This window comes from Anolis carolinensis, unplaced genomic scaffold, assembly GCF_035594765.1.
Source record: "Anolis carolinensis isolate JA03-04 unplaced genomic scaffold, rAnoCar3.1.pri scaffold_10, whole genome shotgun sequence".
NCBI lineage: Eukaryota > Metazoa > Chordata > Lepidosauria > Squamata > Dactyloidae > Anolis > Anolis carolinensis.
In genome coordinates this window covers 13151545-13168827 of record NW_026943821.1, presented here as the reverse complement: position 1 = coordinate 13168827, position 17283 = coordinate 13151545, and the positions used below count along the sequence as shown (strand labels likewise).

Below are 17283 nucleotides of genomic sequence, written 5' to 3'. Positions count from 1 at the left end.
GGACTTGACTGGACTTAATGTCAGGGGAAAACCTTTTTGTAGGAGGTGCCTGAGCCACCCAAATGGGCAATTTGGGAACATTTCAGATTTTAGCATTTTGGATAAGGGACCCTCAACCTGTATAATATAATATAGTATTTAGTATTAACATATAGCATAGCCCAACCTAGCATGGTTGCACCTGTCATCCTCACAAGGACAAGATTGAGCCCCATCAGCATTTAGAACCTGTAATGCTCCTCCACTCTATACATTAATATTTCAAACCACTGGCGTCTGCTTCTCGTTTTGGGAAGGAACAAGAAAGCTAATGGAAAGAGCGGTTGGGGAGTTGGGGCTTGTACATCTAAGGCCTGGGATGTATGCCCAGAGGTTTCGTCTTCCCGCCCCATAGAGCTAAACTGTGCTGTGCCTCCGTTGTTGGAGGCTTATAAAGCAGTGACGCTTGGAAAGTATACCTCAGAAGGGTTTTTCTTTTCCTCTGGGCTGTTTGATCTTTGCTGCTGATCTGAGCAAGCCGTTTCCTGGCTGAGTCACATTGCATGTTGCATCCAAGCTACTGCTGACCGAGTTGGAGTTGGCTGCGTATATTGACAAATGGATGGTAAACGAATATAGTCATTGCGGGTCTCTTCTTCTTCCTCTTTCGCTTTCCCTGCCCTATGTTTGCTAGAAAAAATGTTTTAGTCAAGCACTTTAGTATATATACTTTATTACGGTCCATGGACCCAAAGCTGTTAAGTGGATAACATACAGGAGTTTACAAAACACTCAAAACCGGAGAAATGTGCTAAACAGACACATACTACACAAAGTCAGCACTTTAGTTTGATATTGCAAACTGAGTCTCCCTTATCCCAAATGCTTGGGACCAGAAGTGTTTTGGATTTCATGATTGTTTCCGATTTTGAAGTGCCTGTATTTACATGTACATACATAAATAATTGAAAATGAGACTCAAGTCTAAACACAAAACTCATATATGTTTGAGATACACATAGTCTGAAGGTAATTTTATACAACAGTTCAATGGTTTGGTGTATGAAACAAACCATCAGAGAACAAGGTGTCACTATCTCAGCCACCCATCCCAACAATTTCAGAGTATTTCACATTTTGGAATTTGTGATAAGGAACGTTCAACCTGTATTTGGTATAGACAGCTGGAATTATACAGTCAGTCGCCTACATTCGCTGAGGTTAGGGGCATAGAACCGCCATGAAAGTGAGAAACCATGAAATCAAATTGAATCCATTGATTCCTGTTCGGATCTCAGAGTTGAGAGAGAAGATCCCATATACAGTAGAGTCTCACTTATCCAAGATTTTGGATTATCCAATGCATTTTTGTAGTCAATGTTTTAATATATCGTGATATTTTGGTGCTAAATTTGTAAATACAGTAATTACAACATAACATTACTGCCTATTGAACTACCTTTTCTGTCAAAATTGTTATATAACATGATGGTTTTGTGCTTAATTTGTAAAAGCACTGAGCTGGAGACCGAAAGGTCCTAGGTTCAAACCCCTGGAGCGGCGTGAGTGGCCACTGTTAGCTCCAGCTTCTGCCAACCTAGCAGTTTGAAAACATGCCAATGTGAGTAGATCAATAGGTACCGCTCCGGCGGGAAGGTAACGGCGCTTCATGCAGTCATGCCGGCCACATGACCTTGGAGGTGTCTACGGACAACGCCGGCTCTTCGGCTCAGAAATGGAGATGAGCACCAACTCCCAGAATCAGACATGACTGGACTTAACGTCAGGGGAAACCTTTACCTAATTTGATGTTTAATAGGCTTTCCCTTAATCCCTCCTTATTATCCAAGATATTCGCTTATCCAAGGTTCTGCCAGCCCGTTTAGCTTGGATAAGTGAGACTCTACTGTATCTGATCTGAAACTGAATGAGTTCAAAAGTTCATTGCTCCAGAGGCACAGGCCTGAAATAAAAGAAGATGATGTAGTTTGGTTTCTCTTTTTCTTTAATCATGTCCTGAATCTCCTAATATTTCTGCTATCAACATTTTGTGTGTTACATGAGGAAATGCATTCAAATACATGTGATCGGGCCATTCGTGACATCAGAGTGTTAGGGGTGAGAATGTGTTTACATGTGAAAATTTGCATGTGTGTGCTTTTGTTTGTTATACTACTTCATTTTTATCCTGCCACCACTCCTGGAATAGCCCAGATGTGTTTGTATTTCAGGAACATTTCCATGGCCCAACCACTTAATAGGTTGAAGAAGTTGGGGAGATGGGTCTTCCATCCAGAAAATAATAATACTGGTAGTTGGTCAAAAGTAATGAAAGAGAACTGAAACTGAAACACTCCTTCATGCCTTCCTCCTTGGGATGTGCATTCACTAATGTGAGGCGTTTTGTTGCCGAGGATAATGATAATTTACATAATGCATCTGTTGTATTCTCAACACGGCAATGGAATGGCAACTTCCAACAAAGCTTAGGGATCCCATAAGCTATATATGGGGAATACCATTAGGAAGTGGCATGTTGTTATTCACCTTCTTAGCTGATTTGCCTTGCTTAATGGAGGATCATCCCTAGTATACATATACCAAACATGTGCAAAAATTAAATTGTTCAACCCTTTTATACTTGCACTTGTATTGGAAATGAAAAAGGTTTTGATTTGTCACCTAGAAGAGGGGCTCTGTGCACCCCAAAAGAAGAGCTAAGTGGCTTCTGACATTATCTTACCACCAGATTCACTATGGGAACCTTGGTTGTACCTTGCACACACCATGCACACAAATGAAATTTCCTAGGCCCTGAAATTACTAAAACCAGTGACATTTTGATTTACGAACCCATTTCTCAGAGGTGGCCAATTGGGATATATCACTTAAGAAATACATGGGTAAACCTCAGTTAACAAAGATACTCCTTTTTTAGTAAAGGTAAAGGTTTCCCCTGACATTAAGTCCAGTTGTGAACGACTCTGGGGGTTGGTGCTTATCTCCATTTCTAAGCCGAAGACACCTCCATAGGTCATGTGGCCGGCATGACTGCATGGAGCGCCGTTACCTTCCCGCCGGAGCGGTACCTATTGATCTATTCACATTGGCATGTTTTCGAACTGCTAGGTTGGCAGGAGCTGGAGCTAACAGTGGCCGCTCCCGCTGCTCCCGGGGTTTGAACCTGGGACCTTTCGGTCTCCAGCTCAGTGCTTTAGCGCGCTTTGCCACCGGGGCTCCTTTTTTTTTTTACTAAGACTTAAATTCCAAGGTGAGCCCATCATAGGATTTTCTTGGTATAAAGGGTTTACCTTTGCTTTCTTCTGAGACTGAAAGAGTGTGAGTTGCTCACAGTTGCCCATTAGGTTTCCAAGTTTGAGTATGGATCTGAACCCTGGTCTTCTGAGTCATAATCCAATACTTAAACTGTTGCACCATACTGACTATAATTTATTTTCCCCATTGCTTTATTGTTTTATGATATCTAGTCTCTTTTTCTCTTCCCTCTTCAGCTCTTCATGCTAGATAACTCTTTGACGGACTGGCGGATTGCAGTCAGCGCTCCAAAGCTGGGCCTGATAGCTCTGGAGGTTTTGGTGTGCCTCCTTCATCCCTTCCCGGTTGGAAGCTTCCCTTGCCTGGACCCTAAACCTGAGCACACCTTCTTGTTCCTCTCCGACATGGACATGCTGCTCTCGCTGCTCATGTTTCTCCGTCTCTACCTGGTGCCACGGGCTGTGCTGCTGCGGAGCAGCGTGTTGGGAGATGCCTCTTACCGCAGCATTGGATCCCTCAATAAAATCCACTTCCAGTACCCTTTTGTGCTGCGGGTGATGGTGAACAGCCAACCAGGCCGGGTGCTGCTCATCTTCACCATGGGACTCTGGCTCATTGCCTTCTGGGTGCTGTCGGTCTGCGAACGGTGAGGACCTGTTGATGGAGAACTTTTTGGTTGGGCTGTGTTATCATCCATAACGGTGAGGCCATGGACCATATATTTTAGTCCACGGACCACAGGTTGGGAACCACTTCCATAAAGGAATGGCTTTAGACCTTCCCACCAAAGGATCCTTCCTCCCACCTTAGTTTGGCATTCTCCATTCTTCCTTCCCTAAATGGTCTTTCTTCTCTTCTCTTTGTTATCTAGCCAACAACTTAGCAGAGGCTGTTGGCCTTAATGGAAAAAAAATAAACATTTTTGTCACTCTAGATGACATTAATTCAAGAAAGCCCAGGAAGAAAGAATGTTTCTATATATGATTGCAAAACAAAACCAGATCATCTTTAAAATCAACATATGAGGCTCAAAGTTACCGTGTTGGGTGGACAGGCAGAGGGGTGGATATGATAAGCCCATAAGTAAACAGACATAAATACATTGTATGTTGAACTTTTCTTGTCAGGCAACATATGGATGAAAATGAGTACCTGGCAGGAACATTTTGGCTGATTCCCATCACTTTTCTGACTATTGGTTATGGGGATGTGGTGCCAGTAACAACATGTGGGAAAGTGGTGTGTCTCTTCACTGGAGTTATGGTAAGTGGTATTCATGCTTAACCTTACCAGATTTTGAAGGTCCGTTGCATGACATTTGAAGCCCAAATCTGAAAATCTGAATTTAAATATTTTAAAACTCAGATCTTCAAATTTGGGCTTCAAATAAGATGACAAAAATTAAATAGCATTTCCTTGAGATAGCACAGTCTAAATATTCTTTATACATTGTCCATCAGATCCTGAATAATGGTGCATGTCAACCTTCAGCAAATATAGAAATCCACTGTTGACGTCTGATTAAGAAATACTGGGTTGGATCCAGGCTTAATGCTTACGGTAGACAGTCGGAAATGAATAAGTCTTGAGTTAATCATACCTGAAATCTCCCTGGTGAAGCAATGGGTCTACTTCTCAGTAAGAAAAAAGGGGAAATCCCCTGAAATAATGTCATATGATAATAAATTGGAGAACACACATTTGGTATTGAGGCTTACAGTGGGGGAAATTATTCCAACTCTGTGTGAATTCTGTGCATCTTCAAGCTACTAAGTACCATGACTTGGAGCAGTTGTTCTCAATCTGTGGGTCCCCAGATGTTTTGGCCTTCAACTCCCAGAAATCCTAACAGCTGGTAAACTGGCTGGGATTTCTGGGAGTTGTGGGCCAAATCACTTGGGAACCCACAGGTTGAGAACCACTGACTTGGAGAGTGAGAACATTTTTGGCTTCACTTTGGGGAACAAAATATTTTGAACTTAGTATTATTATTCCTGGAATCCCCCAGCTAGTATGACCAAAGGGGGATTCTGGAAGTTGTAGTCCAGTGTTTCCAATCTATGTCTTTCAGCTAGCCCTTAGCCAAGCCATTAGCTCATCTAACAGTCTGATAGTATGCAGAGTATCTCCCAGAGACTAAACATAGGACCTACATGAAAACTACATCTCCCTATGATTGAGATATGGCTTCTCCCAGTTATCCTTTCTTTTTTCACATCCTGATTTCCTTTTTTATCTTCAGGGGGTAGGCTGTACAGCACTCTTGGTAGCTGTTGCAGCTGACAAACTAGAATTCACCAGAGCTGAGAAACACGTTCATAACTTCATGATGGACATTCAGTGTGCCAAAGAGGTAAGAAAGAACCATGACAAGAGTGGACACATTCCATGGGACTGTGGGCCAATTTCCCCTGTTTTGGACTGGACTTCCCAGTTTTGGGGTTCTCCAGAAGACAACGTCCTGCTTCAAGCCTATTTTATTTTGGTTAAATAAGGTGTGGAGTTCTCCTTTGTTTTAAAGGAGAAACATTATTCCTGGCAATTTCTGGAATACAGTTAGGGGGCACAAAAGAAAAATCAGAAGTGCGTAGAGTTGCCAGATCCCATTCTCCAATATTCAAAAATACTGGAGGAGGAGATGAGAGTGAAATTTCTCCAGTTTTGGTGGGATCCGTTCCAGCAAATAGGACAGGGCTATGTGCAAATCTACATCACACAGGTTCCCAACTTTTGAGTCTCCAAGTGTTTTGGACTTCAGCTCCCACAATCCCTAACAGCTGGAAAACTGCCTGGGGTGTCTGGTAGTTGAAGTCCAAAACACCTGGAGGCCCAACATTTGGGAACCACTGACCTATCAGAACAGCTCCTTTGGCTAAAATGTCTCTCTTTCTCTTTATGGGTGTGTTTGTTGGAATGACAAGCTCAAAGCAACTGTGGTTGGTACTTAATACATAATCCTTAATGACATGATCAGGGACCACCCCATGTTTGGGGTTTGGACCTAGAAACCTCAGGACATGGGATGTGGTCTCCACACAATTTGTGGTCTACTTTCTGACAGATTGGAGCAATTGATAGACACAAAGTAACGTGGGGAAGCAGATTTGGATTAACATCAACCCACCCTTTCTGACAGCATCCACTGAGAGCAGGAAATAGAGCTTTAGCCAGTGCTTTGAAGCTTTCCCCCTTCTCACCCAATTTTACGTGCGCTTCTAGATGAAATGCTCGGCTGCCAACGTGTTGCAAGAGGCTTGGTTGTTATACAAACACACCAAGAGGAAGGACGGACGAAGAGCCCGCAAACATCACCGGAGGCTGCTGGCAGCCATCCATATGTAAGTGGATGGAATATACCGGGACGTTTTCTTGGTTTCCGCTCTGACCCTGGGAAAGATTGAAATCTGCTGCTTAGATTGAATTGGGCATTGCAGCTGGCTGTTCCTGACTTCCGAAATGCATAGAAGGCTGGAACAGTATGGTGCGAGAAGGGATCCTGGGAATTGTAGCTTGGATGAGAGACTGTGGATGGATCTATACTGCCCTATATCCTAGGATCTGCTTACCTCAGATTATCTGGCAGTGTAGATTTATATAATCTGGGATCAGATCCTGGGATATAAAGCAACGTGGAACAGGCCTTAGAGATCTTGCCTAGCTAGGATTCTTTGGCTTTTCTCCTTGAAACAGAGAAACAATTGGAGACATATCATCAAACCAATGTATATTTATTGTGCAAACATGCCCATGCACCCAACCAAGTAGTTTAAGGATGAATCTGCATTTTAGATTTATTGCAGTTTGACACTACTTTTAACTGCCATGTGTCAATGGTATGGAATTATTATTATTATTATTATTATTATTATTATTATTATTTTATTTACAGTATTTATATTCCGCCCTTCTCACCCCGAAGGGGACTCAGGGCGGATCACATTATAACACACATAGGGCAAACAGAGACTGAGAGACACACGCAGAGGCAAGTTAACCTATTAGATATAGATAGTGCAAGATGGCACAATAAAGAGTGCTGATGCCTCATCAAATTGCTATGATTCCATAGCTTTAAGTCATGACAGCTGAAATGGCATGTTCATTCTACAGTGTAGATGCATCCTAAGTCTTTGTCTGCAACTTCTTTTTCTCAGTCTCAAATGTTGATCCCACTGCATAGAGACACATCCAAAGAGCACTCTATTCCCTGGTCTTTCTTCTAAACATCTACTGTCTCTGAACCTCAGCCTTTTCATCTGCTATAATGGGAATAGGATTTAGCTTTACAGAGCTTTTGTAGTGATTTCCTTAAAAATAATGTATACAAAGCCTTTTGAACATTTGAACAACATTTCTATAAATGCTGAGGATCATTTCACGTGGTTTGCTTTCACGGCACATTTGATGAGGTCGTTTACTAGGCAGTTTAGTGCAAGACAGATTATGGATGGATTCTCTTTGTTCTTCCACCAAGGAGATGATAACAAGTTGTTCATGTTTTGCTATTGTTTGTGACCGGTTAGCACAGAAGTGGAACGCTAGTTTCCTCTTTGCCTCGGGCAGCAATATGTCTTGATTGCTTGCATTTTGGGACTTGCTATGGGGACTTTGTCATTCTTGTAATTGAAAATATCCCAGTATATTTATTTCTTGATAAAGTGGAAAGCAGTAGGATTGAACCACAGTTCAAATGGATTGGTTCAATCAAGGAAGCCGCAGTGGAGTTTGCAAGACCTGAGTAGGTCAGTTAATGAGTGAAGATCTTGGAGGTTATTTGACACTTCCACAAATAATAAGGACACATATGACAGAGAATAGGATTTCAAGATCTCTCGCTTTCCCTCATAGGTTTCGACATGTTAGAATGAAGCATCGGAAGATCCGAGATCGAGTCAACACCATGGTGGATATTTCTAAGGTGAGTATTCTGTTGAAGGCAGCAGTTCCTAGCCTGGAGCGTTGGCACTGATTTGAAAAGAGGCATGACCTCTTGCCACAGCTCCCTTTGATCTTAACCAACATTAAACTTTCCCCCCTTTTATTTTGCACACGTAACCCTTTTATTTCACTTAAGACGGTGCTTCTGTAATGAATGTGGCATTGCTTCTTCTCACTACCTGGATACACTTTCCCAGAAAGAGAGTCCCAGACAACATCTGCCACTTTACCACCTGCTTCAGAGACATGGGCACTGGGTCCTCTTGTGTGTGCCAAAATATTAGCACCTTTGGGTAGAGATCTGCTCTATCATTTGGAAATGGGATAACAGTGAGATATGTGTGTTAGAGACACATATATAGTCCTCTGACTGTTTCTCCACAATGGGGAGCTGAGTTTTGTGTACCAAGCAATCTATCCAGAGTCCCTCAAGTGAGGCTGTGACCTTCAGATGCAACCCAGGAGGCTGTCTTGTTGCAATGCCAGAATTAAAGATTAAACTGCCAGTTCAGTAGCTTCTGTACTTATCTTATGAAGGGAGGTGGACACTTGTCTTTTGTTCACATTCCTAGGTTGACAGGTTGGACACAGGTTTGTGTTGATTTTTTGAAGCAGGAGGAAATTTTACTTTGTTTTGTATTCCATATTCTTTGTCTTCTGATGGGATCATTAGACCTTGGGACTTAAAATGGTTAGCTGTCATCCTCTCTTCAAAAGAAGCCCAGGAACCATGCTTTTATGTGCATATATCATGACAAGGAGGCATGCAAACTGTCCAGGAAGAAAATACCTTGTTTGTTTTTGCATTCAGGCCACTTGCCAAAAACATGGTAGTAAGGCCAACTTTTATATTTCAGTGCCTAGTTTTGTTAGCTTCGTTTGTATCTCTGTCAGGTGGACTCATAGAATCACAGAGTTGGAAGAGACCTAAAGGGCCATCCAGTCCAACCTCCTGCCAAGAAGCAGGAAAATTGCATTCAAAGCACCCCTGGCAGATGGCCATCCAGCAACAGCTTAAAAACCTCAAAAGAAGTGGCATTACTGTTTATTCTAAAAGTCTAATGTGTTAGTAATCCATTCCCCCGTCTCTCTCTCTCTCTCTCTCTCTCTCTCTCTCTCTCTCTCTCTCTCTCTCTCTCTCTCTCTCTCTCTCTCTCTCTCTCTCTGTCTATCTATCTATCTATCTATCTATCTATCTATCTATCTATCTATCTATCTATCTATCAGCCCCAAATAGCTGCAGTCCCTCTTATTTCAACCTAATAAATCAATGCAAACTATTAACTCTTACATTATTACTGCCTGAGCATCCATTTTCCAAAACACTCCGAAACCTGAAATTGTCCACACGAATGACTGAGAGAATGACACCTTTGCTTTCTGAAGGTTCAATGTACGCAACTTTGTCCCATGCCTATTATTTAAAATATTGCAAGAAGTGATTCTCAGGCTATGTTTATAAAAAACATGCATTATTTTTGTGTTTGGATTTGGGCCCCATCTCCATTATATATGCATATGCAAATACAGGTACTCTGAAATCAAAAAGGATTCAAACATTTCTGATCCAAAGTATTAGGGATAAGTCTATACCTCATCATTTACTCCTCTGCCCCCTTTTCTCATTCTTTTTATTTGAAATCTGCAAATAATAGGAAATTAAGGTTCAACAAGATAGGTCTTTCCTTACATTCACAATTCCCATCCTTTGTAGTGGTCATGATGAGCCACAAATATTCCCATATATCTATTCTCTATATATATCTTGTGCAAGTGTATGTGATGTGGCAGGGCTCAGCATAGCCCTGCATTCATTTTAAAGGAGGAACTTTGCATTTAGCTTTCTGCTCCACTAGATCCACTTGTCTCCAGGGAGAATAACTCCACCTAGGGGTCATTTTGTAAAGTAAGAAGTGCCAAAGTAAGGTTGGCATGGCAGAAAGAAGGTGGTCATTTTTTTGTTTAATGTGTTGTCGAAGGCTTTCATGGCCAGAATCCCTGGGTTGCTGTGGATTTTCCAGACTGTATGGCCATGTTCCAGAAGCATTTTCTCCTGACGTTTCGCCCACATCTATGGCAGGCATCCTCAGTGGTCTACGTAAGGACCACCAAATGCAGCATTGCCCAAACACAAATCAAGGAAACACGAAAAGCACTGCAGACTGATTCAGCCAGAGAAGTCAGCCATAGCCGAGCACCTGATGAACCAACCTGGACACAGCATGTTATTTGAAAACAGAGAAATGCTGGACCACTCTAACAACCACCATGTCAGACTACACAGAGAAGCTATTGAAATCCACAAGCATTTCAACAGAAAGGAGGAAACCATGTAAAAGAACAAAATCTGGCTACCAGAATTTAAAAAAACTCCAGAATCAGGACAGTAAATAAAGAACAAGACTCAGAAAAAAAGAGAATTCCAGACAAGAATCAATCAGGGTCAGCTAAAACCTCCCAACAAAGGATTCTCCCAGGCAGGAAGCAGACAAGCTTTGGAGCTGCAAGGCCATTCAATGCCAATCAAAGTGGCCACTTGCAACAGTCACACTTGCCTCAAACAGACAAGCGTTCTTTCTCCCACCCTGGACATTCCAGATATATAAACCCCACTTGCTTAGTTTCCAACAGACTTCACAACCTTTGAGGATACCTGCCATAAATGTGGGTGAAATGTCGGGAGAGAATGCTTCTGGAACATGACTTTATAGCCCAGAAAACTCACAGAAACCCTTTTTTTTAACCAAATCAAATCTCAATCACAAACATGAGGAAATGCACAAATCTTGATAAGCTCTAATAGGCCCGGGCACAGGCCCGGGCTATGGTGCAAGCTGGTGAACAGCCAGCTGCAGCCAGCTGAGACCAATCACTCTGACCAAGAGGTCATGAGTTCGAGGCCAGCTCGGAGCCTGCGTTTGTCTTCTGTCTTTGTTCTATGTCAAGGCATTGAATGTTTTCCTTATATGTGTAATGTGATCTGCCCTGAGTCCCCTTCGGGGTGAGAAGGGCGGAATATAAATACTGTAAATAAATAAATAATATGAATTAATATGAATAAATTAGCCTACTCTGTTTTGTAAAATTCCCTTCCATTCTGAATATTGAATGCACAGAAATAAATTAGCTACCTATAAAAAATTCCTTGGGGACAATGAATGCAAAACCTTATATTTGAATGGGAATGATCCATGGAGGAAAGTTTTAACATTTGTTTCTAAAAAGATTTCCTATTATGTTTGTTAGATTGTTTCTTTTTCCCTTTGTAGGTATTGGTTTAGGACTAAGTGATATTTAGTATTTGTTTAAAAATTAACAATGTAGTGGTTGTTTTTGTTGACATTATGTTGATGTCATGTTAATAAAAACCTTTTTTAAAATGTTACTTTATAATGATTTACAGAAGCATTTTGACCAGATTTCCCCCCAGATTTTATGCTATTATTTTATTTGTCCCAAGATTGAAAAATATATGGCCTTTCAGGTGTTGCTCAGACTACAACTCCCATCAGTCCTAGCCAGCACAGCCATTGGTGAGGAATGCTAGGAGGTCCAGTGCAACTGCAACTAGAGAAGCGCAATGATTGCAATCTCTAATTCAAACTAAATTAGAACCACTGAAGCAAAGGGATTCACATTGAAGTTGACTTAACAAGCTCCCATTGATTCAGCGTGACTACGTTGTTTGGTATCCATTAGGTTTGACTTAGAGCAGGGTTTCTCAAATTGTGCTCCTCCAGATGTTTTGGACTTCAATTCCCACAATTCCTAACAGCTGGTAAACTGGTAGGGATTTCTAGGAGATTAATTCCAAAATATTTAGAGAAGCAGTTTGAGAAACATCAACTTAGAGCAACTAACAGAAACAAATTATTTCCTAAAAGTAACTTGTCAAATTTTGGTCTCCTGCAAAAGCCAAATATGTGACGACTGGGTCCCTTTTACTATTCTTTCCAGATGCAAATGATCATGTGTGACCTCAGCTCCAGCCTTAGCAACTCCCACCGGGAGCTGGAGAAGCGGATCGAGTCCCTGGACAAGAAACTGGATGAGATGACCAAGTTGCTCTCAGTCCTTGTGGAGTCCAAGCATCAGCAGGAACGGCCAGTGCTCTGGATTCCTCCAAATGGGGCCAGCTAGGTATGGGGTCTGTGGCATCGGTTTTGCCAATTTAAACCTACGAGCAGCCACCGCTGAATTATCTTCCGGTTTCAGTCACTTGCTTTCATCAGACTTGAAATCAAGTAAGCTACACTTTTTCCATCTTCTCCACTTGTGTCCTGAGGACCATCTTTGTGCCCCCCCCCCCCCAAAAGCCACGCTGGAATCCCCTCCACTCTGATGCCCTCAAAATAAAAAAAAATGTTGTTATGCTTTGACTTACTTGCAACCCGACAAGAGTTCCTGTTATTATTATCAGCCCTGCTCAGGTCTTAGAAACTCTGAGCCACGGCTTAAGATGATGCACCTCTAATGTAGTCGTAGTCTTTTCCTCCTCCTACGAGCTTAAACTACAGTAGAGTCTCACTTATCCAACGTAAACGGGCCAGCAGAACGTTGGATAAGCGAATATGTTGGATAATAAGGAAAGATTAAAGAGAAGCCTATTAAACATCAAATTAGGTTATGATTTTACAAATTAAGCACCAAAACATCATGTTATACAACAAATTTGACAGAAAAAGTAGTTCAATCCACAGTAATGCTATGTAGTAATTAATGTATTTACGAATTTAGCACCAAAATATCATGAAGTATTGAAAACATTGACTACAAAAATGTGTTGGATAATCCAGAACGTTGGATAAGCGAGTGTTGGATAAGTGAGACTCTACTGTATAACCAAAGTTTATCCCACCTTGATTCCAATTCAGTGGAACCTTTTGGGGTGGGCAAATCAATTGCTTCAAAAAACCATATTCATTGTAATCACATTATTCTCATCTATTTTGATTCTAATGTCTGCTTTCTTCCCATTTTAGGTAGCTAAAGAGGTGGTGCTGATCTTGACAACACAATGGTGGAGAACCTTTTAAAACCCACTACTGCCTCTAAGGGATCAAGCAGTATATATGGGAAGCTATGGACTACATCCCCATCTTGTGGCAAAGGACAATCACTACAAGCATTTTGCCAACTTTGCTGTTGGCATCACCCGCTAGTGAAGGATGAAGATCAGCATGGCTGAATTTTACTTGCCATGGAAAGATTTCTTGCAGCTCCAAAAGACCTCAGTGAAGGCGCATATGATTTGTCCAGAGGATCCTGGATGGAAATCAAAGGCATCACTTCCATTCCTCTAACAGGATTTTGAGCCATTAAAAGGAGGGCGCTCTGGCAACAAAATGTTACAGATAGGAAGTAGTGAGACATGCACTTAAGTAACGGAAGAAAGGCTCTGAGCCATGGAACACAAAGGCCTTGCCCCTTTCTTCCCTTTTGGCAGAAGAAACGTCTTCCATTTTGGGGCAGGACTCAAATCTACAGGAAGCAGGTGGTTGGTGATTTGTTACACAGGATCTCAAAGATGACGGTGAAGGAAGATCCCACCCTCTGAAGTCTTGACTTACATGTGGCCATTGACTTGGCCCCCTCCAGCAAAGTACAGGTGCCTCTAAGCAAGGAAACGTCTCTGTATACTGGGGCCATAGTCTTTGATGGCTCCAATGACATTTGATGCTACTTTAAATGACTAGCATGGGTAGCCAAGCTGGCTAATGAAAATGGGTGGACTTGTGGATTATCGGCCAGCCTGGTGTAACATTTGCTATAGAGGCTGGTACAAAGTGCCTTAAACAGCACTGTTACAATCACAATCGACAAAGAAATAGCAATACAAAGAACGAGGAGCAGAAATGCACAACTTATTGCCTGAAGATCCTAGCATGGCTCCAGTTCAAATGCTTTTAGACAGAAGAGTTGAGAAATGCTTTAAAAAAAAGCTAAGCACTTTATTGGGTATTTGATACTGGCTGGGATGGACCAATAGCTTAACTTTAAGCCATTTTACCTAAACACTTCTCAAATAGATGGTTTATATACAGCTCAGGAACATTTTTAGGCAACTCCTAAGTGCCAGAGAAGTAATTTGCTGCTTAAGACCGACTGCAAAGCTGAAAATGAGGAGTTTCTCAAATTCTGACCTTCAGGTTAATACTTGACTATAGACCAGCCTTCTCAACCTAGGCTTTCCAGATACATCAAACCTCAATTCCTCCACAACACCAGTGAACTAGCTAGTGGATTCTGAGTGTTCCAGTCTTATTCATCTGGAACAGTAGCAGGTTTCCACATCTGTGAGGCAGTGAACCCATTCTGTATTTTTGACTAAACTTTTAAACTATGCAATGCGTTGAATGGTTTAGCCATGGAGTCAACACGTCAGGTAGCTCCTTTCAAATCTGGACTGAATGTATTTGCCACTCAAATGACACTGGCATCAACTGCTGCTGATTTAAGATGGTGCCAAGTTGGAGAGGGCAACTAAAAGACCAATGGCTTTCAATTGTTAGCCATCCAGGGATCTCCAAATCCACAACCATTGGCCATGCTGGCAGAGGTTCAGAGGTGCTGGAAGTCCAAACTTTGGGAAATCGCTATGGGAGAAATAGAAGGACTAGACCTTTGCCTGACAGATGTTTAGATTATAGCTCCCAGGTTTTCACAACTGACTATTCTGGTAGTAGTTGACAAACTTAATAGGCTAAAACACCAGGAAAAAAAACTGATTTCTTGCCCCAGTTGGGAACAGAATGAGGACTGAGTGGCAGCTGTTAGCACTTTTTAAAAGAACTGGCTGCCATTCCGTTGTAGTCATTTGTGGACCTGGATGGCAAATTCTCTTGACTACCTTAACATAGTGCCATCTTGAACAGCAACAAAGATTCTATGTGTCCTTTGCCATCAGCAGGGAAATCTTCCTGCACACTGGATTCACAGGTGCACAACAGTTGTGATTTGGCACAGGATAGTCTAGTACAGATAGAATCATCTACTTCACAGGGTGGCTCCCAGAATAAATAACCATCATTTTGTAACCCAATACTGAGTCCTTCAGGATGGCAATCCAGGCCAGTAAAATATATATTTCTACGCAATATTTGCTCAGCTGACAATCCACCACAGAAGCCTAGGAAAAGCCAGACACACTGGGCCAGGTTTTATGACACATTCCACCCTTGAGATGAGGAAAGTACCACTCACCAAATCTATCACAAACTCCATGAAAGAGCTGATAAAAACTGACATGTTGGGAGTAGCAAAGACTCAAAGGAAAGCAGTGGATGAAGTGAATGGAAGCAGCAACAGCAGAGTTGGGGAAAGCTGGCCTTTCAACCTACACAGCTTGGCAATTGATGAAATGAGACAGGAGTTGTAGTTCAGCAATGTCCGAAGAGCCTCTGGTTTTCCATCCCAGTTGTAGATGGGAAGAGAGGAGACCTCATCTACATGCACAATATGCTTAACAGGGGGCTTTTAATGCCCACCTAGAGCTTGCCTGGCAGCTGCTGCTTGAAACCCAAATATTACCATAATAAACTTTTGACTTTTTAATGAGGAGAATGAGCTTTTTAAACAGCTTCACAATCTCTCCTCCAGTGGTTTTTTAAAAGTCTACTCCATCACATCTCAGAGCATTTCTACAGCAAAGAGACTGATGACTTTACAAAGTAGAGCAGAGATTCTGAGATACTTTCAGATGATGTGGCTGCACATGAGTCACTTTGCAGAAAGTACACAATCATAGGGTTGCCAACTTTTTTTTTTCTTGGCAGGATCCCTCTATCTTTAGTACCTGCATCAATGGCATACTGTTTTTGGCATGGAGAAATAGTAATAGGAAAAGCTTTCCCTTCCCAAAGCAGCCTCTAGAGCTTTTCAGGGCAAATTAGCAGTGCTAGGAAAAAGTCCAGCAACCCTAACTTTTCATATGCAAAAACATGCACAAAGGTACAGAAGAAACTTGAGTTGTCACCCCATTAGTCTATTAAATGTAGGTGGCCTTAATTTAATTGAGTAATCAAATCAGCATTAATTTGCACAGCAGGAAAGGACGATGGAATGAATCCAGGCGAGGTTAGCTGAGCTCTGTTACTGCTGAAATCAGGTCATATTGTGACTGAAGCTGACCTATCAATTTCCAATGGAACTGATGTACATTGAACTTAGTCTGGAACCAGCCTAATAGTTTTAAAGAGAGATACATATATAACTTCTATTTTAGAAGATGGACACATATTGCAACAGGGGCCATGAGAGCAGGGGTGGAGAATCTGTGGTTTCAGGGTCACATGTAGCCTATTCCCACAGGTGGGGAAGGCCTGAGGAAAAGGACACTGGAGCGGAAACCCCATAAACCCCAATGGGGAAGAGTCAAAATTGAGATATGACTAGAAGGAACAGAGGGGAAAGGCAAGAAAAAGTGAATGAAAAACACAAGGAGCATTCACATTGACCAGAAAATCCTAGATTTTGTTCCTGTTCTTTCCAAATTCATTTTATGGCTCCAACCACACTTTATTTATCCCACGATACTGCCTGTCAGCTCCTGGTACAATCAGACTTTCGATACCAATATTGGGTTTATTTTAACCCAATGTAAAATTTTCTATCCTTCTGCCTGTACCCACAATCACATCAGTGGTGGCAATAGAATCGCTTTCTCTTTTTGGCAACCTGCGACACAGACAGAAAAGGAATAGCTAACAAAAGGGGTGCTCAATGAATTGTCCCTGGAGACATGTGACCCTCAACCAAATGTCCACCACCCTTCTTTCAAAGACATTTCCTGTTTTTCCCTCACTTGAGGGAAAATTTTCTCCTTGGATGTTTTGTCACCTTATGTTTTTTAAGTGCCTATATTAAAAATAATAAAAATTTACACTATTTCAAAAACTACTCTTTTGAGTCATTGGGGCTATCTTTTCAGTCAATCCATAAGTGTTTGCCATCACTTAATCTGAAAACTGCACATACTCTGAGGCAACGTATCTCATTTTCAGATTGTTTCAATTGACATAGCCTTCTATCAGGGGCCCTTGGGATACTGTACTGCAATGCTAGTATCCCTAATCACTGGCAATGCTGGCT

At 41.8% G+C, this 17283-nt stretch overlaps 1 protein-coding gene across 1 annotated transcript in view; it reads left to right on the top strand.

The window, feature by feature from the left end:
• The window catches only part of kcnn4 (potassium calcium-activated channel subfamily N member 4), a 54953-nt gene extending 37862 nt beyond the window's left edge, over positions 1–17091 (top strand). Inside the window, exons 3-9 of the mRNA XM_008113770.3 lie at positions 3492–3901; positions 4383–4518; positions 5498–5608; positions 6475–6593; positions 8104–8173; positions 12151–12333; positions 13176–17091. Coding sequence (XP_008111977.2) covers positions 3492–3901; positions 4383–4518; positions 5498–5608; positions 6475–6593; positions 8104–8173; positions 12151–12333 — 1029 coding nt within the window. The 3' untranslated portion in view covers positions 13176–17091. The remainder of the gene's footprint in view (positions 1–3491; positions 3902–4382; positions 4519–5497; positions 5609–6474; positions 6594–8103; positions 8174–12150; positions 12334–13175) is intronic.
• Positions 17092–17283: the final 192 nt, after the last annotated feature.